Source organism: Trichomonas vaginalis, chromosome II (assembly GCF_026262505.1).
Source record: "Trichomonas vaginalis G3 chromosome II, whole genome shotgun sequence".
Taxonomy (NCBI): Eukaryota; Parabasalia; order Trichomonadida; family Trichomonadidae; genus Trichomonas; species Trichomonas vaginalis.
The window spans coordinates 18,952,654-18,968,102 of NC_067204.1; the positions used below are offsets into that span (position 1 = coordinate 18,952,654).

Below are 15,449 nucleotides of genomic sequence, written 5' to 3' on the forward strand. Positions count from 1 at the left end.
ATGATTCAAAGAGGTGGGCACCCTTAAAACATTTATTTTATTTTATATAAATGGATAACGCAGATTTAGAAATTTAATTGATGATTTAGTATTTAATCAAAATTTCTTAATTATTATGAATTAAAATCACATCTCCAAAAACATAAAAAAATATAATGGGTGATGATATGGATTATTATTATTCGTATTATAAAAATGAAATTTTGAAATATCATGATAAAATAATTTTAAAATTAAAGACAAAATTAAAATAATGAATATACAAAGGGAAAACTAAATCACAACTTAAACAGTTGAAAGATTTCAAAATAAAGTATTACAGAAGAAGATATTGATGAATTATATAAATTATATAATCCTGAGCCGCAAAAACCAAAGGAACAAAAAAAAGGTGCAAACGCCCAGTCCTTCAGACCATAAATGAGCCAAGCTTTAATTTATTGATTCATTAGTTAAACCATATTCAGCCCGACTTTTAAATGAAGATCAACTTTTGGAATTCATCCTTCAACATAAACTCGAAGCGGGAAAGTATATCAAACCTTTATATACAGCATATTTAAAACAAATGAATAGAATACATTCAGAATTAATGAAAGGAAAATCAACAACTAAAACTTCATCATCCAAAATCAAAGCAGATAAAATTAAACCACTTGCAATACCAAAACCTCCAACGACAGTTAATCCTTCATCATTCACTTTATTATATCCATTTCAAACATTAAAGAAGCAAAAAGATTTTAAAAAGGATTTCAAGATATTAAATAAACCAATTGACCCGAAAATTCAACCGTTAAAGGAAAAATTTAGTCGCCCTTCATTTGCTCCATATCCATATTCATACGAAATCGATCATCTGGAATATTCAAAAGGAAAAGTTACTTATTTATTTGCCATTAACATTAACACTAGATATTTATATTGCATTCCAGTGAAAGGGAAAACAGAACAGGAAACAAGAAGAGCTATACAATACTTACTAGATCATGAAAGAGTAGATAATATCAGGGGTGATGGTGATAAAGGATTTCAGGCAGCTGTGATTCATTATTTCCCACAAATTAATTTTTACTTCTCATCCTCTCCATACACGTTTCATAATAAAATAGTTGATGCGGTAATGAGAACTCTTAGAGATGCGTTAGGGGTTAACGGTCAGATATACTGGGATGGAAATCATGACTCCATCATACAACAGTTAGTATATTATTACAATAATACATGGCATAGAACTATAAACATGAAACCAGTGGAAATGAAAAATGATATTTCAAAAGAATGGGAATATATTAGAAAGCAAATGGAAAGGTTAAATGATGTTAAACGTGAACAAATTAATTCGGGGCTCATGAATTTTAAACAAGGGGATAAAGTTTTGATTCATCTCGATTATGGAAAAACTGATAAATCAATGACAAAAAGAAGACGAAGATTTGACACAATAGCTGAATTTGTTAGATATATAGGGTGTCCAAAGGTGTGTTTAGCACAAACCTGAATACTGCGAATAGAAATAAACAAGTTACATATATATAAAGTTTATTTAAATATAATCACCATTGGATTCAATCACGCGTTCGCAGCGATCGATCCAGGCTTGAAAGACACGCTTTAAATCATCATGAGAAAATTGCTCAAATTGCTCTCTTACAAAATTTTCAAGATCATCTGGACTCGCGAATTCGCGTCCTTCAGCTCTCTTTTTTAGCGTGCCGAATAAATAAAAGTCAGAGGGTGCAATATCAGGTGAATAAATTGGGTTTGGAACAACTTTGACATTGTTTTCCACCAAGTAATTCATTACCTTATGACTTTTGTGAACTCTTGAATTATCAAAATGAATTGCAAACTTTTGTTTTTGTTGTTTGGATTTCTCAAACTCATCAGAATTGATAATTTGAGTATGAACATTGTCAATTAGATACTGAGCATTCATCGTATTATGTTTTTGAAGAATATCAATTGCGATGATGCCATTCACGCCCCAAAAAACCGACAACATCATCATTGGTGTGTCAATTTTTTTCTTCGGGAATGTTTGCGGATTTTCATCCTTCGGGATCCACATGATTTTGGCTTCTGTTGCATATTGAAACCAAGACTCGTCCCCTGTTACTAAAAAGCGAAACTTCTTGGATTGATACACACCCAATATAGAGAGGAGCTCTTTCGAAGATTGGACTCTAGATTTTTTTTGAACTGAATTAAGGTTGTGCGGAACCCAACGTGTATACGCTAGTTTGTAGTTCAAATAATTGTGCAGATAATAACTGACTGTTGTACGTGGTATCTTTGTCATCTCCTCTATCCTTCTGAGTGATGCTCTTGGGTCTTCATCTAGCGCTTGAAGAATTGCTTTGATTTTTCTTTGATCCGGCGATTTTTTGTCAATTTTTATGATGGGCGCCTTTTTGTTCATGAAGTGATACATCCTAACATGATACGTTACAGTGGAATAGCTAGGAGCATCCATACCGAAGCATTTTACCAATGTCTCGTAGATTTTTTTACAGTCTTTGCATTTTTTTGCAAGAGCGAGGATGTTTTCTTTATGATTCATTAAAAAAATGAAAAAAATCCCGCCAAAATTTCCCGCGAAACCGCCTCTTGTCTCAAAATTCATTTTATATCCCGGCATGGCGCCAAAATACAACATACTCATCATATACATATATTCATATTTTTTATTATATATTTATAATCAGCATATATCTCCTTTAATAGTCTCATATAGAGCGCTGTGCTAAACGCACCTTTGGACACCCTATATTAACGGCAATGCATTAGTTGAAGTTGACAATAAATTAATAGAAATTCCGATTTATTTTATTACTCCATTATATTTAAATAATATTTAATTTTTTTTATTTCGTAAGAAATGAGTGACAATGAAGCATCCAAGAGTCCAGACAATGAATATAAAAAGAAACTAAACAGAATTAAATCAAAAATATGCTATTACAAAAAGAAGCCGCAATGTGGTGGGGCTGAAAACGATAAAGAGAGGAAAGAAATAATCGAAAAATTAGAAACTTACCGTTCAATCCTTAAACTGAGTGAAGCAAAAATAAAAGAATTTAATAGAATAAATAAATTGATTGGAAGAGATGAATTTAATAAAGATGAATTTTTAAACTCAATCCAAATTTAATTTTTATTCCTCATCTTCTTTCCATCATTACTGCATAACCACATCTTCTCGGTTTTCGTGGTTTGTTGTTTTTAATTAGTTCTTGCATCATTTTTATCATTTCCTCCCTTGTTATGATTCGTGGTAAATTTTGAGCTTGTGGGGTATTCATTTATATAAAAATAAAATTTTGTTATCAGTTATTTTATCATCATTTTATTAAGTTCATCTTTAGTTAATTTGAATGATAAGAAAATTTATTTTTGAATAACTGAAGGTGTCACCATGTCACCATGTGCTACCAGGTTAATTAACTTCTCTTAAAAATGATGACAACATGACATTTTGACAACACAACAGGAGGAAGGCAAAAATAAATTCAAATCATACTTTATAAAGCTTCATTTACAGGTATTTCATCGTCAGTAAATGAATCATCATTATCATTTGGTTCAACCTGTTTATATAATCCTTTCATTTCTTCTTTCAAAACATAACACCATGTTTGTTTATCGTCTATTTTTCTATGTTTCCTATCACATTTATCCTTAATACTCATTTGGAAATTCTTGTCTTTCATGTCTGATGGTTTGCAGAATAGAGCATTTTTACACGTCATACCTGCACAGAATTCATCATAATGTGTATTTATCCATACATCTAAAGGATTTGTTGATAATTCTATTAAATCTTGTTTGGCTTCAGTCATCGGTATGATTCGTACATTAAATGATGAAAGGTCGTAATTGATAAAATACGTCAGTAAATTATCATAAAATTCCTTTGTGCATGAATTCATCAAATTCTTGAAGTAATCAAATTGACCCTTGAATTTACCATTAACTCTTAAAACTACGTATCTTCTGTCTCCAACTTCAATTTTGACAGGGTAGACGTTATTAGTTACGAAAATGAAGTTTGCAACATTCTGAGCAGTTCTTCTGGGTTGATTCTTTTCATTAATTCTAATCTCATTATCCGTTATAATTGATTTCAAAGCGTTGAAGTTTGCGAGTCTGTCTTCACCTACATTCTTGAGTTCATTAAGTACAAGAAACATTTTATTCTCAACTTTTGAATTGAAATTACCCGTTAGCTCACTTATTTCAGTAATGTTTTTACATGAATAACCAGCGAGAAGTTCAGAAATAATGTCTGTAAATCTGTTTTTACCTGTTCCCTGAAGTCCTTTCAAAATAATTGCTGTTTCATTCTTGATTCCAGGATGTTGAATCATTGATGCAATCCAGCCGAGAAGGTATTTATACACTTCATCGTTATTATCACAAATGGCTTCTTTAATGAAATTCATAAACATCTCAATTTTTGAGTAATCAGGCTTTTCGAGAACGTTGTATTTATAACCTTGAAACGATGAGAAAACATCTGGAGAATCAGATTTAAAGCAAACACCCTTAACGGTTAATGAGGATAATTGATTTAGTAGTACATCCCATGCTGTTATTGTTTTACCTTTTTCTTTAAATAATTTAATCATTTTAAGTGACTCTTTCATGTTTGATTGAAGAACGAATGATATTTGATTCATTTTGTCGTGGATATTATAGTCCTTTTGAATGAAGTATTTGTTTCCACAATCTACAAAACGGATTACACGTGATAAATCCTCAATTACTTCAGAACTGTTTTTATACTGATGATTTTCAGCCTTGCGTCTAATATCTGTTATCAAAAACGAGTCATCAAGTTTGATATCAAATGTTATTTTTGGCTTACGTAATAAAGGTAAAACATATTCATCATAATATTCCTTTTGATATAGTTTTAGAATCTTCACTAAAACAAATGGAGAAGTCATTAAATGTGCATATCTACTACGTGCTTTTTCAAAATTACTTTTTGCATTTTCAGTTAAGCTGCAGAAGTTATAAACGTTATCGTATGCTTCATTAATTAAATGATTAGGTAACGAATTAATTGCTTAAAACAGTGTGAATAATGTAACTTCTTTTTCTAAATTCATGTTTCCACTGTCATTATGTACTTCAAAATCACTGATGCCATCAACTATGCTCTGGGCAAGTTTATCGTCAATGTTTACATCTTTGTTTTCATTCATGATAGTCTTTATTTCTTCGTTCTTCTGTTCAACTCTTACCTTAATATTCAAATCATTTAATATATCATTCACGGTTCTAGTTAATGTTGAATCGTAACTTCCACGAATGAATGAGTATGTACTGATTGGTTCTGTTGCATTCTTGCGAACTCTTGAATCAGCCATAACCACCAATGAACGCTTTGAATCATCAATAGAAGTCATGATATCGATATCATAATCATTGCAGGAATAACATTTAATCATTCTGTTCGAAACTGCATAGAAGAAATTAGTGTTGCAATAAATGTGAAGACCTCCTGAAGCGGTTTTAACTATAACGTCTTTATCCGAAAGTTTTGATAGAATGTCTTTTCTAACCGTTTCTTTAAGTTCATCATTGTATGATTTATTGATATCAACATCTATAATCGTTAAATTTGATATTTTATTTACTAATAAAGCCATACCAGTTTTCCTTCCTCTTCCTCCATCGTGTTTGAGGTAGTTATGTAAATCAATCTTGTTTTCACCAATTCTTTCGTTGAGGGTTTTAGTTTCTGCCACAACTAATTCCTCAGCTAATGAATCAATAACTTTTTCATCAGAAACGATAAAGTTACTGTTGTTGTTTGTTGCTGTCATTTATATAGGAATAAAAAAATAAAAATAATTTTAAAAATAATTAATTATTTTTGGACTGCATCAAATTTCCTGTGTTGTTGTCAAAATGTCATGTTGTCAGTAATTTTAAGAGAAGTTAATTAACCTGGTAGCACATGGTAACATGGTAACACTGAAAACATTTACGTTTAAGTTCGACAAAGCATTTACGATGAAATCATGACAAAACATATACGATGAAATCATAACAAAACATTTACGTTTAAGTTCGATGAAATCATAACAAAACATTTACGTTTAAGTTCGATGAAGCATATACGATGAAATCATGACAAAACATATACGATGAAGTCATGAAAATTCATGAGAAAGCTAAAGCAATCTGAGCCGCTAAGCGGCGAGGGTGAGAAAACAGGTGAAAAAACAGGTGAGATCTCACCTCTTCACCTAAATTATATTTTTGGAATTTTGTGAAAACTCAACGGTTTGACACATGCCATATGCCATTTTACTCAGAATTTTGTGCTGAATTCAATAAAAATAAATGGTTCATTTACTCACAATACTTTTGTACAAAACGACCCCAAACTTTTAACTTCTTTTCTGCAGTTTCTAATGCTATCTTAGCGAGTTCATATTCTCTAAATTCTCTCTTTAAATCTTCTTGTTCCCATTGGTCTAGTTCGTATGGAGAATCTCTATAACCATAACATATCTCACGTTCATGTTCTAATTGTTTTTCGCACATTTTTCTAACTTCTTCTTCAAACAAATGTTTAGCATTCTCTACTGTATCTTCGAGTTCTTCTTCATCTAACTTCTCATGAACTTTCTTGTCTATGGAGTCCATAATATCTTTGACATAAAATGCATACTTTACAGAGCACCATTCAGCAACAAAATGAACGAGGTCAGGATGTATGTAAATACCTTTGAATTCATTTATAACACCCCTAGTAAGCTCATAAAATGCTTGTTTTGAGGTCGAGCCACTTTTGGCTTGACCGTATTCGTTCATCCAAAACTCAAGAATTTCCTGCATTTTAGTACTATTGAGAAATCTGTTTAAATGGTTTAACCTTCCCGCTTCTCTTGCCATCTTTGTTGCATTAATGTAACCATCCTTGTCTCTACGTAAGACTTCAATACCATTATAAGTGCCTTTTGTGAATGTTTCGCCATTAGATTTGTTCGTGAATGTTTTTGCTTCGACTGACATTTCTGTTCTTACATACAAAATAAAAATAAAAATAAAAATAATTTTAAAAATAATTAATTATTTTTGGACTGCATCAAATTTCCTGTGTTGTTGTCAAAATGTCATGTTGTCAGTAATTTTAAGAGAAGTTAATTAACCTGGTAGCACATGGTAACATGGTAACACCTTCAGTTCTTCAAAAATAATTAATTATTGAATAACCTAAAAACCATTAACGATAAAATATATATTTCTGCAGTTCATCCGCTACTTCATTACCTAATTAATTACAGACATAAAATATATTTAGTTCATTCGGTAAGCCTTGACCCAAAGGGTCTAGGCTCAAGCGCGTTCAATGAACGCGGTACCATGCAAATACAGTCACAAATGGTGGCATGTAATCTTTACCCAAGCCTGTTGGATTTGTTGTGAAAGTGTGTGAATGATTTCCTCCTGGTTCAGTTTGTCGAAAAGTCTTTTTTGTTGAATCGTTATAAGCTGGAGATAAAACGTCATAACCGGCTTCATACTCTGAGTTGTATAATGGGTGGTCTCTTAATGAGTGTCTATGGTCGCCAGAAAAGTTTGTCGTTCCTGTATGAGTGTGCGGTGGAAGGTTTGCTTCTTTAATTTTCTTTGAACCTCCTGTTTGCTTTGAATATCTAGCACAGTATAAGAATTTATCTACAATCTGCTTCCACATACCAAAACCCAGAACTGTTTCTGGATTTGTTGAATTCATTGACGTATAAATAGAACCAACAGGATATAATGTTTGAAGTATTTCATTTTTCATGCTTGTAATCACATCATTTACTTCCGACTTCTTTGCATAATTTTCATCAACATAAGTTTTATCTGCTTTAAGGTCTAAACATCCTAAAACCCATCCTGTATCAGCTTTAACTTTAAAAGTCTCCGATGTCCATTCATGATACCATTCAACCTTTTCTTTAATTTCATTATCTTTTTCATCTACATAAACCAAATTTGCCTTCTTATTTAATTCACTATCCACATATTCCTTATCCACCTTCTTCATTATGTCGTTTAGGAAACCTTCTATGAATTCCTCATTTAAATTAAATCTTCCAATCTTCAAAACTTTAGGAAATGCATTTAATGCGTAATATCTCTGTTCTTCTGGTGGAATTGATGTTATATCATCCGTTATTCCTTTAATTTTTGAATTCATAAATAAAATTTCTTTTATATTTGATATCACTGCACCACCTTTGCAAACGAATTCGAAACGGTCATTTTTCAATACTATCTCCAAATCTCCATATTTCAACCTTTGCGTTTGTTCTGCCGTCTTTGAATTATATGCATATATGGCGTATGTAATGGTCTGAAGGACCTGGGTGCTTTGCGCCTTAAGTTGCTGTTGTTTAATCATTTATTACGATTTAAAAATAAATATTTAATCTGTTATCTCATCAGCTATTTTCTCTATTTGAAATTGCCATAATATTTCATTCATAAATTCTAAATCACAATCAAATAGGTCAGTTATTCTAAATTTAATATTTGATAAATCTTTTGAATGAAGAATAAATGAATTCCCGGATAATTGAAACGGATATGATAAAGAAAATGTGTTTAAGTTGATGGATAAAATGTTTTGTATTGATGGGTAAGAGTTAGGGTCTAATGTTTGATGTGAAAATCTCATTGGGGTATTAACTTTATCACATTTGATTAAAATGAAATTGGAACCAGTGTCAGAATACAAAACATCCCCAACATCTTTTTCAAAATTTAATATCCCCAACAATGAACGAAGATGAGGAGTACAAAATTTAATTTTCAGCGGGAATTTAATAAGGTTATTTATTTCATCAAGTTCAAAAAGTTTATCGGGTTTTGATTTAAAATTTTCTTCATACCATACGATAAATGATTCATTTAAATAACTTAAAATCATGTTAATATCCCATTTCGCTATCACATTATTTATATACATATCATACGTTTTTTCAAGGTCATCTTTAATAAATGATATATAATCTGAAGGGTCTAAAAGAATGGGATTAAATTTACCACTCACAGAAACGAGAGTAACATTATAAATTCTGCTAACTGTTAAATTTAATTCACAGTTATTATTCGAAATAATATTGATAATTGACATTTTTATTACGATTAAAAATATGGTAAAGCGTTATTTTCCAGTGATAAATAAAACTAGAATAAGATTACCTCAAGAATTCATAAATTCAACGAATAAGAAATTCATTCATGTTATAAATTTTAGTGTTTTCAGAAAATATGAGTCAGTGTCATATTCATCAACAGGTTATATTTCACTTCATTCAAATTTAGTTCAATCAAACCCATATAATGACCATTTCATAAGATTTTCAGATGGTATTAAAAATGTAATTGATAGATTAAAATATGAACAGATTGACAATATCGAATTTTTGGAATTTTGGTTTAAATATCCGATGGAAAAAAGATTGAAGTTAAAGATAAAGCTGATACTATAACAAAAAATTACAATGACCGATCCGGATAGTGGGGAACAAAAAGAAATAAAACAAACGATAGAAACTGGTGAAAGGTCAATTATTATTGATTATGATTCAAAGGATTATTATTCGATAATGTTAATGCTTGAATATTAAATAGCCTTAACAAAGAATTTTTCAAGTGATATTTTATATTCATCAACTATTTTATTATAAATATCATTATATGTTAAATGAAGTTCAGTTGTTGTTCCGTTCTTTGCTATCTTAATTGTGCTAATATCCTTTATAGGATTTATTTTTGCAACTGTTCCGCAGCATGAAACCTCATCATCTATGAAAAATTGAATCTTAACGTCTGAATCTTGAACATCACAAAGAATGGCGATAATGTGAATTAATGATTCATAAGGTAAAATAATTAAACCGGATTGGTCAATTAAATTTATTATTGAATCATAATTATTAATTATTATATCACGGTAAATTTTCATTAATTCAGAATTAATGTCTATTTTATATGGGTTCTCGATGTTTGATGAAAGAGGCGGGGGTATGTTGGATAAGTGGGAATTTCAACAGGTTCTTTACCGGGTTCAGATAAAATGATTGGGTCTCCATTCTCATGGTTTTCTTCATTCTCCTCATTCTTCGGTAAGTCACGAGTTAATAAATTTGGTTGAGTTGCTGACCTTGTTAATTCGGGGCTAACATTAACTTTAACATTTTGAATAATTCGTGATTTATCATCATTTACGTTATAACCAACCGTAATCTCTGCTTTTGCGTTAGTGTTCTTTTGACTAGTGAAACGTCTTCTCATTTATATTCGAATAAAAAAATATATTTAAACTTTTATTTTGCTGGAACTTTTGAATCTATTATTCCCTGTATTTGTTCATGAAGTTGATTTTTAGCTGTTTCATTGTAATTAATAGACCTAATATATTCATTAATTGCATTCTTATAATCATCTGATTTCTCAAATTTTCTTTTATCTGATTCCTTAACTAAATCATAAGTTAAACCTCGTTGTTGATATAATGGTTTCTTAATTAAATCTTTGAATGCTTGAGATAAAGCACCGGATGCAATTCTTGCTACTATAATTGGTTGGAATTGCTGTTTAAGTTCATCTTTAACATTTGCGAAAACTGGATCGAATAAAGCAACTTTAAAGAATTTCTTAGCTGAAATTTCAGGTCTAATATTTGCATATTGACCATCAAACTGGTTAGAATATTGTGGTAATCCATCCGGTCCCTCTTCAATAGCATTTAATTCTTCATTGAAATAAGAATATGGATTATGACGGTATGAATTAATTGGACCATTTTCACCTTCTCCAATGTATTGTTTAACAGCTTTTCCATTTTCATCAAATTGCATAGGATAACGTTCATTATATGCTTTACGTTTAGGATAATCAGTTATAGTTAATTTGTAACCATTTATGACTTTAATATTACCTTGACCATCAGTAACGAAAACTTCATTTATACCATCAGGTTTTCCATTTGGACCCGTAATGTCTGCTTCGTGTGCTTCCAATTTGGACCATGACGTTTGGCATATGCTTGAGCTTCTGGTAATGTTAAAACGTTTCTCATTTTTTAACATCTTTTTGAAGACCAGCAACAATATGAACCAATTCTTTCATTCCATCAGGAACTTTCATAGTTCTATTATATGCACCCTTTTTGTTTGTCCCTTGTTTTAATGGAACCTGTAGAAGATTTGCTATTTCTGTCATGTTTAATTATAAATAAAAAATAAAAATTAATTATAAAAAGTTAATCAAATTTAACACCTCCTTTATTTAAATCAACTATTATTTTCCATGTTCACCTAATTGTTGATATTGTGTGTAAAGTTCATTAATGCTCATTGGTAAATTCACTTGATAAAGCATAACGTTCAACTGTTGACGACTAAACCCACTGAAAATGAAAAGTATTGATAGATTTGATTTAATGTTTGTGCTTAATGCTTTGAAATATTGAACAGCCATAAAGAATGAACACTGAATGTGTCGACATTGAGTTAATAACTGATTAAAATATGATTTCTCATTTGTTATTAGTTTTGATTTCACTGCATCATCTAGAAAAATGAGTGAATGCAAAAATTCTCTATCAAAATTTGAAATAGAAAGTGTTTCAAATAATTCATCCCGTTGTTTATCAATAATTTTATCCTCTAATCCTTGCTTCTTGATTGTATTATATAATTCTTTATACATTAAAAAGTTTTTTAAATAATCTTCTGCTTCTTCTTGTGATAAATAAATAATTGGAATTTTGATTAAATGCTTTAAAGATTCAAATGTATCATCTGAAGGTGAACCTGAACGGTTGATATAAATTAACACATGTGAATAGGGGGAAGTGTTAGCAATAATGATAATTTGTTTTAATATCGTTAATGTTTTACCTTTATTCTGTTTACCAATTGCTGCAGTGATTGAATTTAAGTAACATTCAGAATATGGAATTTTCATTAATTTTTCCTTAGATAGAGCATTTCTATTATCACTCAATGCTTCATTAATCATATCATCTACGTATGTATTATATACTCCTGCTAATTCTTCATAAGGGGTGGATGAATTTAAATCCATTTAATCAAAAATAAATTTATAATTTTAAACATTTCTATTCATCAATATTTCATCATATGAACTTCTATACTGTGGTGGTGTACCTGTTGGATGATATTTCAAACCTTCGTCCGGTGTCCATGTCCAATATGTAGTCCTAGTAAACCAAACCTGAGGAGGATTTGTCACCTTTGAACAGTAAGTGTCATTTTCACCCTGAATGATTGGATAAGCTTTCACTTGTACTGTAACTTGTGAGTTGAAAGTTTCTAATCCATCAAAGAATATACCCGCTCCATCACGTTGAACTGGAATAGTGCATAAGAATGAAGTTTGGTCTTTCCATGTTCTAGCTAATGGCGCGCCATCATCTGCATTCAGTGGTCTAGTTAATGAGTCCTCGTATTCTTCTGTGCATTCATTCACTCCATCTAAATCAGAAGCTTGAAGCATACGTGTAAAGAATATGTCACCCACTGTGGTCATCGCTTGATCGGGGAAGTTTCTGGAATCTATAGTGACCTGAAGACCTCGAAGCATTGGATTTTCTAAAACCGTTCTTTGCATTGCATTCTTCGGAAATGTTAACACAACATCTGTAACATTATGAAGAGCGTATGAGAAATCTGAGCTGATACCTTCAGGAGTGATGCAACCTCCATTTAGTGAACGAACGTCAATATGTTGAGCAGGAATCATGAATGGATCTTCCTTACTAAATAAACGTGGTATTGCTTTAACCGATTCTTCAATTAAACCGTATCCTGGTGTAATGCATTTATCCTCTAAAACTTCCATCTTTGTGCATGAAATAATAACGTCATCAACTATTGCGTCAGCAGATGTCGCGGCTAAGCTTGTAATTAATTTGGCAGGAAGTCCGATTTGTTGGAATTTGCGATCATATTTATAAACATGATTCATAATCTTTTCATAAACGTAATTTTGTAAATCAGCAACTCTTAACGGGTCAACCTGACAAAATACTAGAGTATCCCTGAAAACATAATATTTAAGAATGATATCACCAAATGATTTAGGATAATCATCGAACGCCTGAAATGCTAACAAATCATTTACCGGAATAATCATATCAAAAGTGACATCAACTTCTTCATTTGCTCTCTTGAAAACTTCTGAAGGGTCAATATATTTACCACATACTGAGTTATCATATTTTTGAACATTATTATATAACGAATGAACAAACTTTTTAACTTTCCTTTCTGATTTTGGTTTATATGTTGCAAATGCGAAAGATTCACGGGCGCAATCCATCTGAAGATAACCGGCATCACCTCTTTCGGTTTCTACTTCTAATTGTTTAAAGTTTTGATTTGATGATTTGTAACCAACGAATAAACGCATGCATTTAAAAGCGGCATCACATGTGAAAGCTTTATTTGAAACTAGAGTTGCTTTAACTTTGCGTTTAATATATGTGTCACCTAATTGGTTCACATCATGAGCTGGATTTGTAATTCTTAAATGAGTTTGTTTATCATCAAAATATGGAGTATCAGAGTCATAGCATGAACTTTCAAGTTCTCTATAATATCTTCTACCGTCATTCTTTGCGAATATTTCATTTATCTTTTCGAATGAATGAAACACATTTCCATTAATCGGTTTAGTGTTTGGCACTAAATAGTTAGTCGTCATTTATTAATAAATAAAAAATCAAAATTAAAAGATGAAAATGAATTTTTAATTTTGATGAAATAATCAACTATGGCTGCAGGTATATTTAAGAAACTGTGGGATAGAGTAAAAAGAGGAGCGAGTAAAGTTTGTGAAACATTGAAGAAGGGAGCAAATTGGATATTTAAGAATAAAGAAGCAATTAGTGACGTTGCTGAATCAATAACACCAAAAGCCGCCCCAATAAGAGAAGTTTTAAATAAAGGAGAAAAAGTTTATCAAAGACTACAACCGATACTAAGATAAAAATAATATTTATTTTTCCACTATCTACCTCCTATTTTATTAAGTATTCCTTCAGCAATTCCACCAATTGCGTTACCTGCTTGTGCTCCCATCGCCGGATTACCTGCTTTAGTACCTAATACTCCACCTATGATAGTTCCTGCCGTTTTTGCTACTGGTGCCAAAAAGTTTGCAACGGGTTTAATAATCTTTTTATGAACCCAACCCGCAGCTTTCTTAATTCCATCCCATAATTTTTTAAAGAATCCTGCCGCCATTTCTGATTTAATATTAATTAAAAAATATATTTCATCACTTATATTCTAATTTTTATTTAATGATAAATGAAACCGATTTTAAAAATAAATGAAACAGAGGAGGAAGAAATAAATGAAAGTGAAAATGTTCAACAAAAAATAAACGTTGTTAAACCAATTACTGAAATAAAAATTTTTCATCTGTTGAAGAATTTAATGACTATTATGCTAATAATAAAAAATTATTTGAAGAATTGACAACATGTAAATTGAATAAAATGTTTAAAGTTGATGGATTCAAAATTTCAAAAATAAAGGGGGTGGTTAGTTTGAAATCTATTCCTCAATCAAGAATCACCTCATTAATGAAAATAGATGATTTAACAAAAAGAATAGAAGAGATTGAAGAAAGAATGAATCAAATAATTGATTTCATAAATTCAAATAATCATTAGCTTATTTTGGCTTTCATATAGCTTCTTTTATAAAAGATAAAAAATAAATATATTTTAAAATTAATGTTAATTTTTTTAATGATTTATAAATAAATATATTTTAAAATTAATGTTAATTTTTTTTAATGATTTATAAATAAATATATTTTAAAATTAATGTTAATTTTTTTTAATGATTTATAAATAAATATATTTTAAAATGTGTTTAGTATATAATATTTATTACTAATTTATTTAATAATGTCGCGCTTTCTTACGAATTCATGACTTAAAAAACGTAAGAAAAAATTTTTATATCATCTATATATAGAAGATGTGAAAATATACCTTCATCTATATATAGACGTAACAAAAAAAGTCACAAAACCCTTCATATCCTACTACTTATTAGCCGACTCGAATTTGTATAAGTTTTTTAAAATAGATATCAAAAATTAAATATAAAAAAGAAAACAATTAAGAATATTAAAGTAAATTCTTTATTAAGAAACAATAAAATGAAAATATAAAACTTTGTATGATTTGAGTGGATATTGAGAGTAATTTGTGAGTGTGCTTCAGCTGCATATGTAAGATTGTTCGGATTTAATTAAAAATTGTAAATTTTTTGTCTTTATATCAAACTATTCGACAAAACTTTGTATGATTTGAGTATGAACTCAAAGACGTTCACTCCGGGGTTTTGTCTTGAAAAGAGTCTCCAACTCCTTTCAATTTTTCC

At 30.3% G+C, this 15,449-nt stretch overlaps 8 protein-coding genes and 1 pseudogene across 9 annotated transcripts, besides 2 other annotated features; 3 read left to right on the forward strand and 6 right to left on the reverse strand.

Moving 5' to 3' along the window:
- Positions 1-11,985: part of a mobile genetic element that runs on past the window's edge.
- On the forward strand, positions 51-1,407 carry TVAGG3_0569750 (annotated as a pseudogene). The gene has a single exon. A coding segment is annotated over exon 1 (1,357 nt).
- Positions 1,467-2,770: a mobile genetic element.
- Positions 1,547-2,674, reverse strand: TVAGG3_0569770 (Mariner transposase; the record flags this gene model as incomplete). Its single annotated transcript, XM_051238740.1, has 1 exon — positions 1,547-2,674. The coding sequence occupies one exon, from the start codon at positions 2,672-2,674 to the stop codon at positions 1,547-1,549; it is 1,128 nt and encodes a 375-aa protein (XP_051096564.1).
- TVAGG3_0569790 (uncharacterized protein) lies at positions 2,882-3,154 on the forward strand (the record flags this gene model as incomplete). The annotated part of the gene is made up of 1 exon (XM_001294295.1): positions 2,882-3,154. One exon carries the CDS (start codon positions 2,882-2,884, stop codon positions 3,152-3,154), a length of 273 nt encoding a protein of 90 aa, XP_001294296.1.
- TVAGG3_0569800 (uncharacterized protein) lies at positions 3,525-4,370 on the reverse strand (the record flags this gene model as incomplete). Its single annotated transcript, XM_051238741.1, has 1 exon — positions 3,525-4,370. The coding sequence occupies one exon, from the start codon at positions 4,368-4,370 to the stop codon at positions 3,525-3,527; it is 846 nt and encodes a 281-aa protein (XP_051096565.1).
- Positions 5,076-5,837, reverse strand: TVAGG3_0569810 (Prim-pol domain family; the record flags this gene model as incomplete). The annotated part of the gene is made up of 1 exon (XM_051238742.1): positions 5,076-5,837. The coding sequence occupies one exon, from the start codon at positions 5,835-5,837 to the stop codon at positions 5,076-5,078; it is 762 nt and encodes a 253-aa protein (XP_051096566.1).
- TVAGG3_0569820 (uncharacterized protein) lies at positions 6,370-7,035 on the reverse strand (the record flags this gene model as incomplete). The annotated part of the gene is made up of 1 exon (XM_051238743.1): positions 6,370-7,035. One exon carries the CDS (start codon positions 7,033-7,035, stop codon positions 6,370-6,372), a length of 666 nt encoding a protein of 221 aa, XP_051096567.1.
- TVAGG3_0569830 (phage tail repeat-like family) lies at positions 7,370-8,416 on the reverse strand (the record flags this gene model as incomplete). Its single annotated transcript, XM_051238744.1, has 1 exon — positions 7,370-8,416. One exon carries the CDS (start codon positions 8,414-8,416, stop codon positions 7,370-7,372), a length of 1,047 nt encoding a protein of 348 aa, XP_051096568.1.
- Positions 11,986-12,516: 531 nt separating the features above from the next.
- Positions 12,517-13,458, reverse strand: TVAGG3_0569840 (uncharacterized protein; the record flags this gene model as incomplete). The annotated part of the gene is made up of 1 exon (XM_051238745.1): positions 12,517-13,458. A coding segment is annotated over one exon (942 nt), but the record flags the coding sequence as incomplete, so codon positions are not given.
- Positions 13,459-13,821: 363 nt separating this feature from the next.
- On the forward strand, positions 13,822-14,037 carry TVAGG3_0569850 (uncharacterized protein; the record flags this gene model as incomplete). Its single annotated transcript, XM_051238746.1, has 1 exon — positions 13,822-14,037. The coding sequence occupies one exon, from the start codon at positions 13,822-13,824 to the stop codon at positions 14,035-14,037; it is 216 nt and encodes a 71-aa protein (XP_051096570.1).
- Between the last annotated feature and the right edge of the window lie 1,412 nt (positions 14,038-15,449).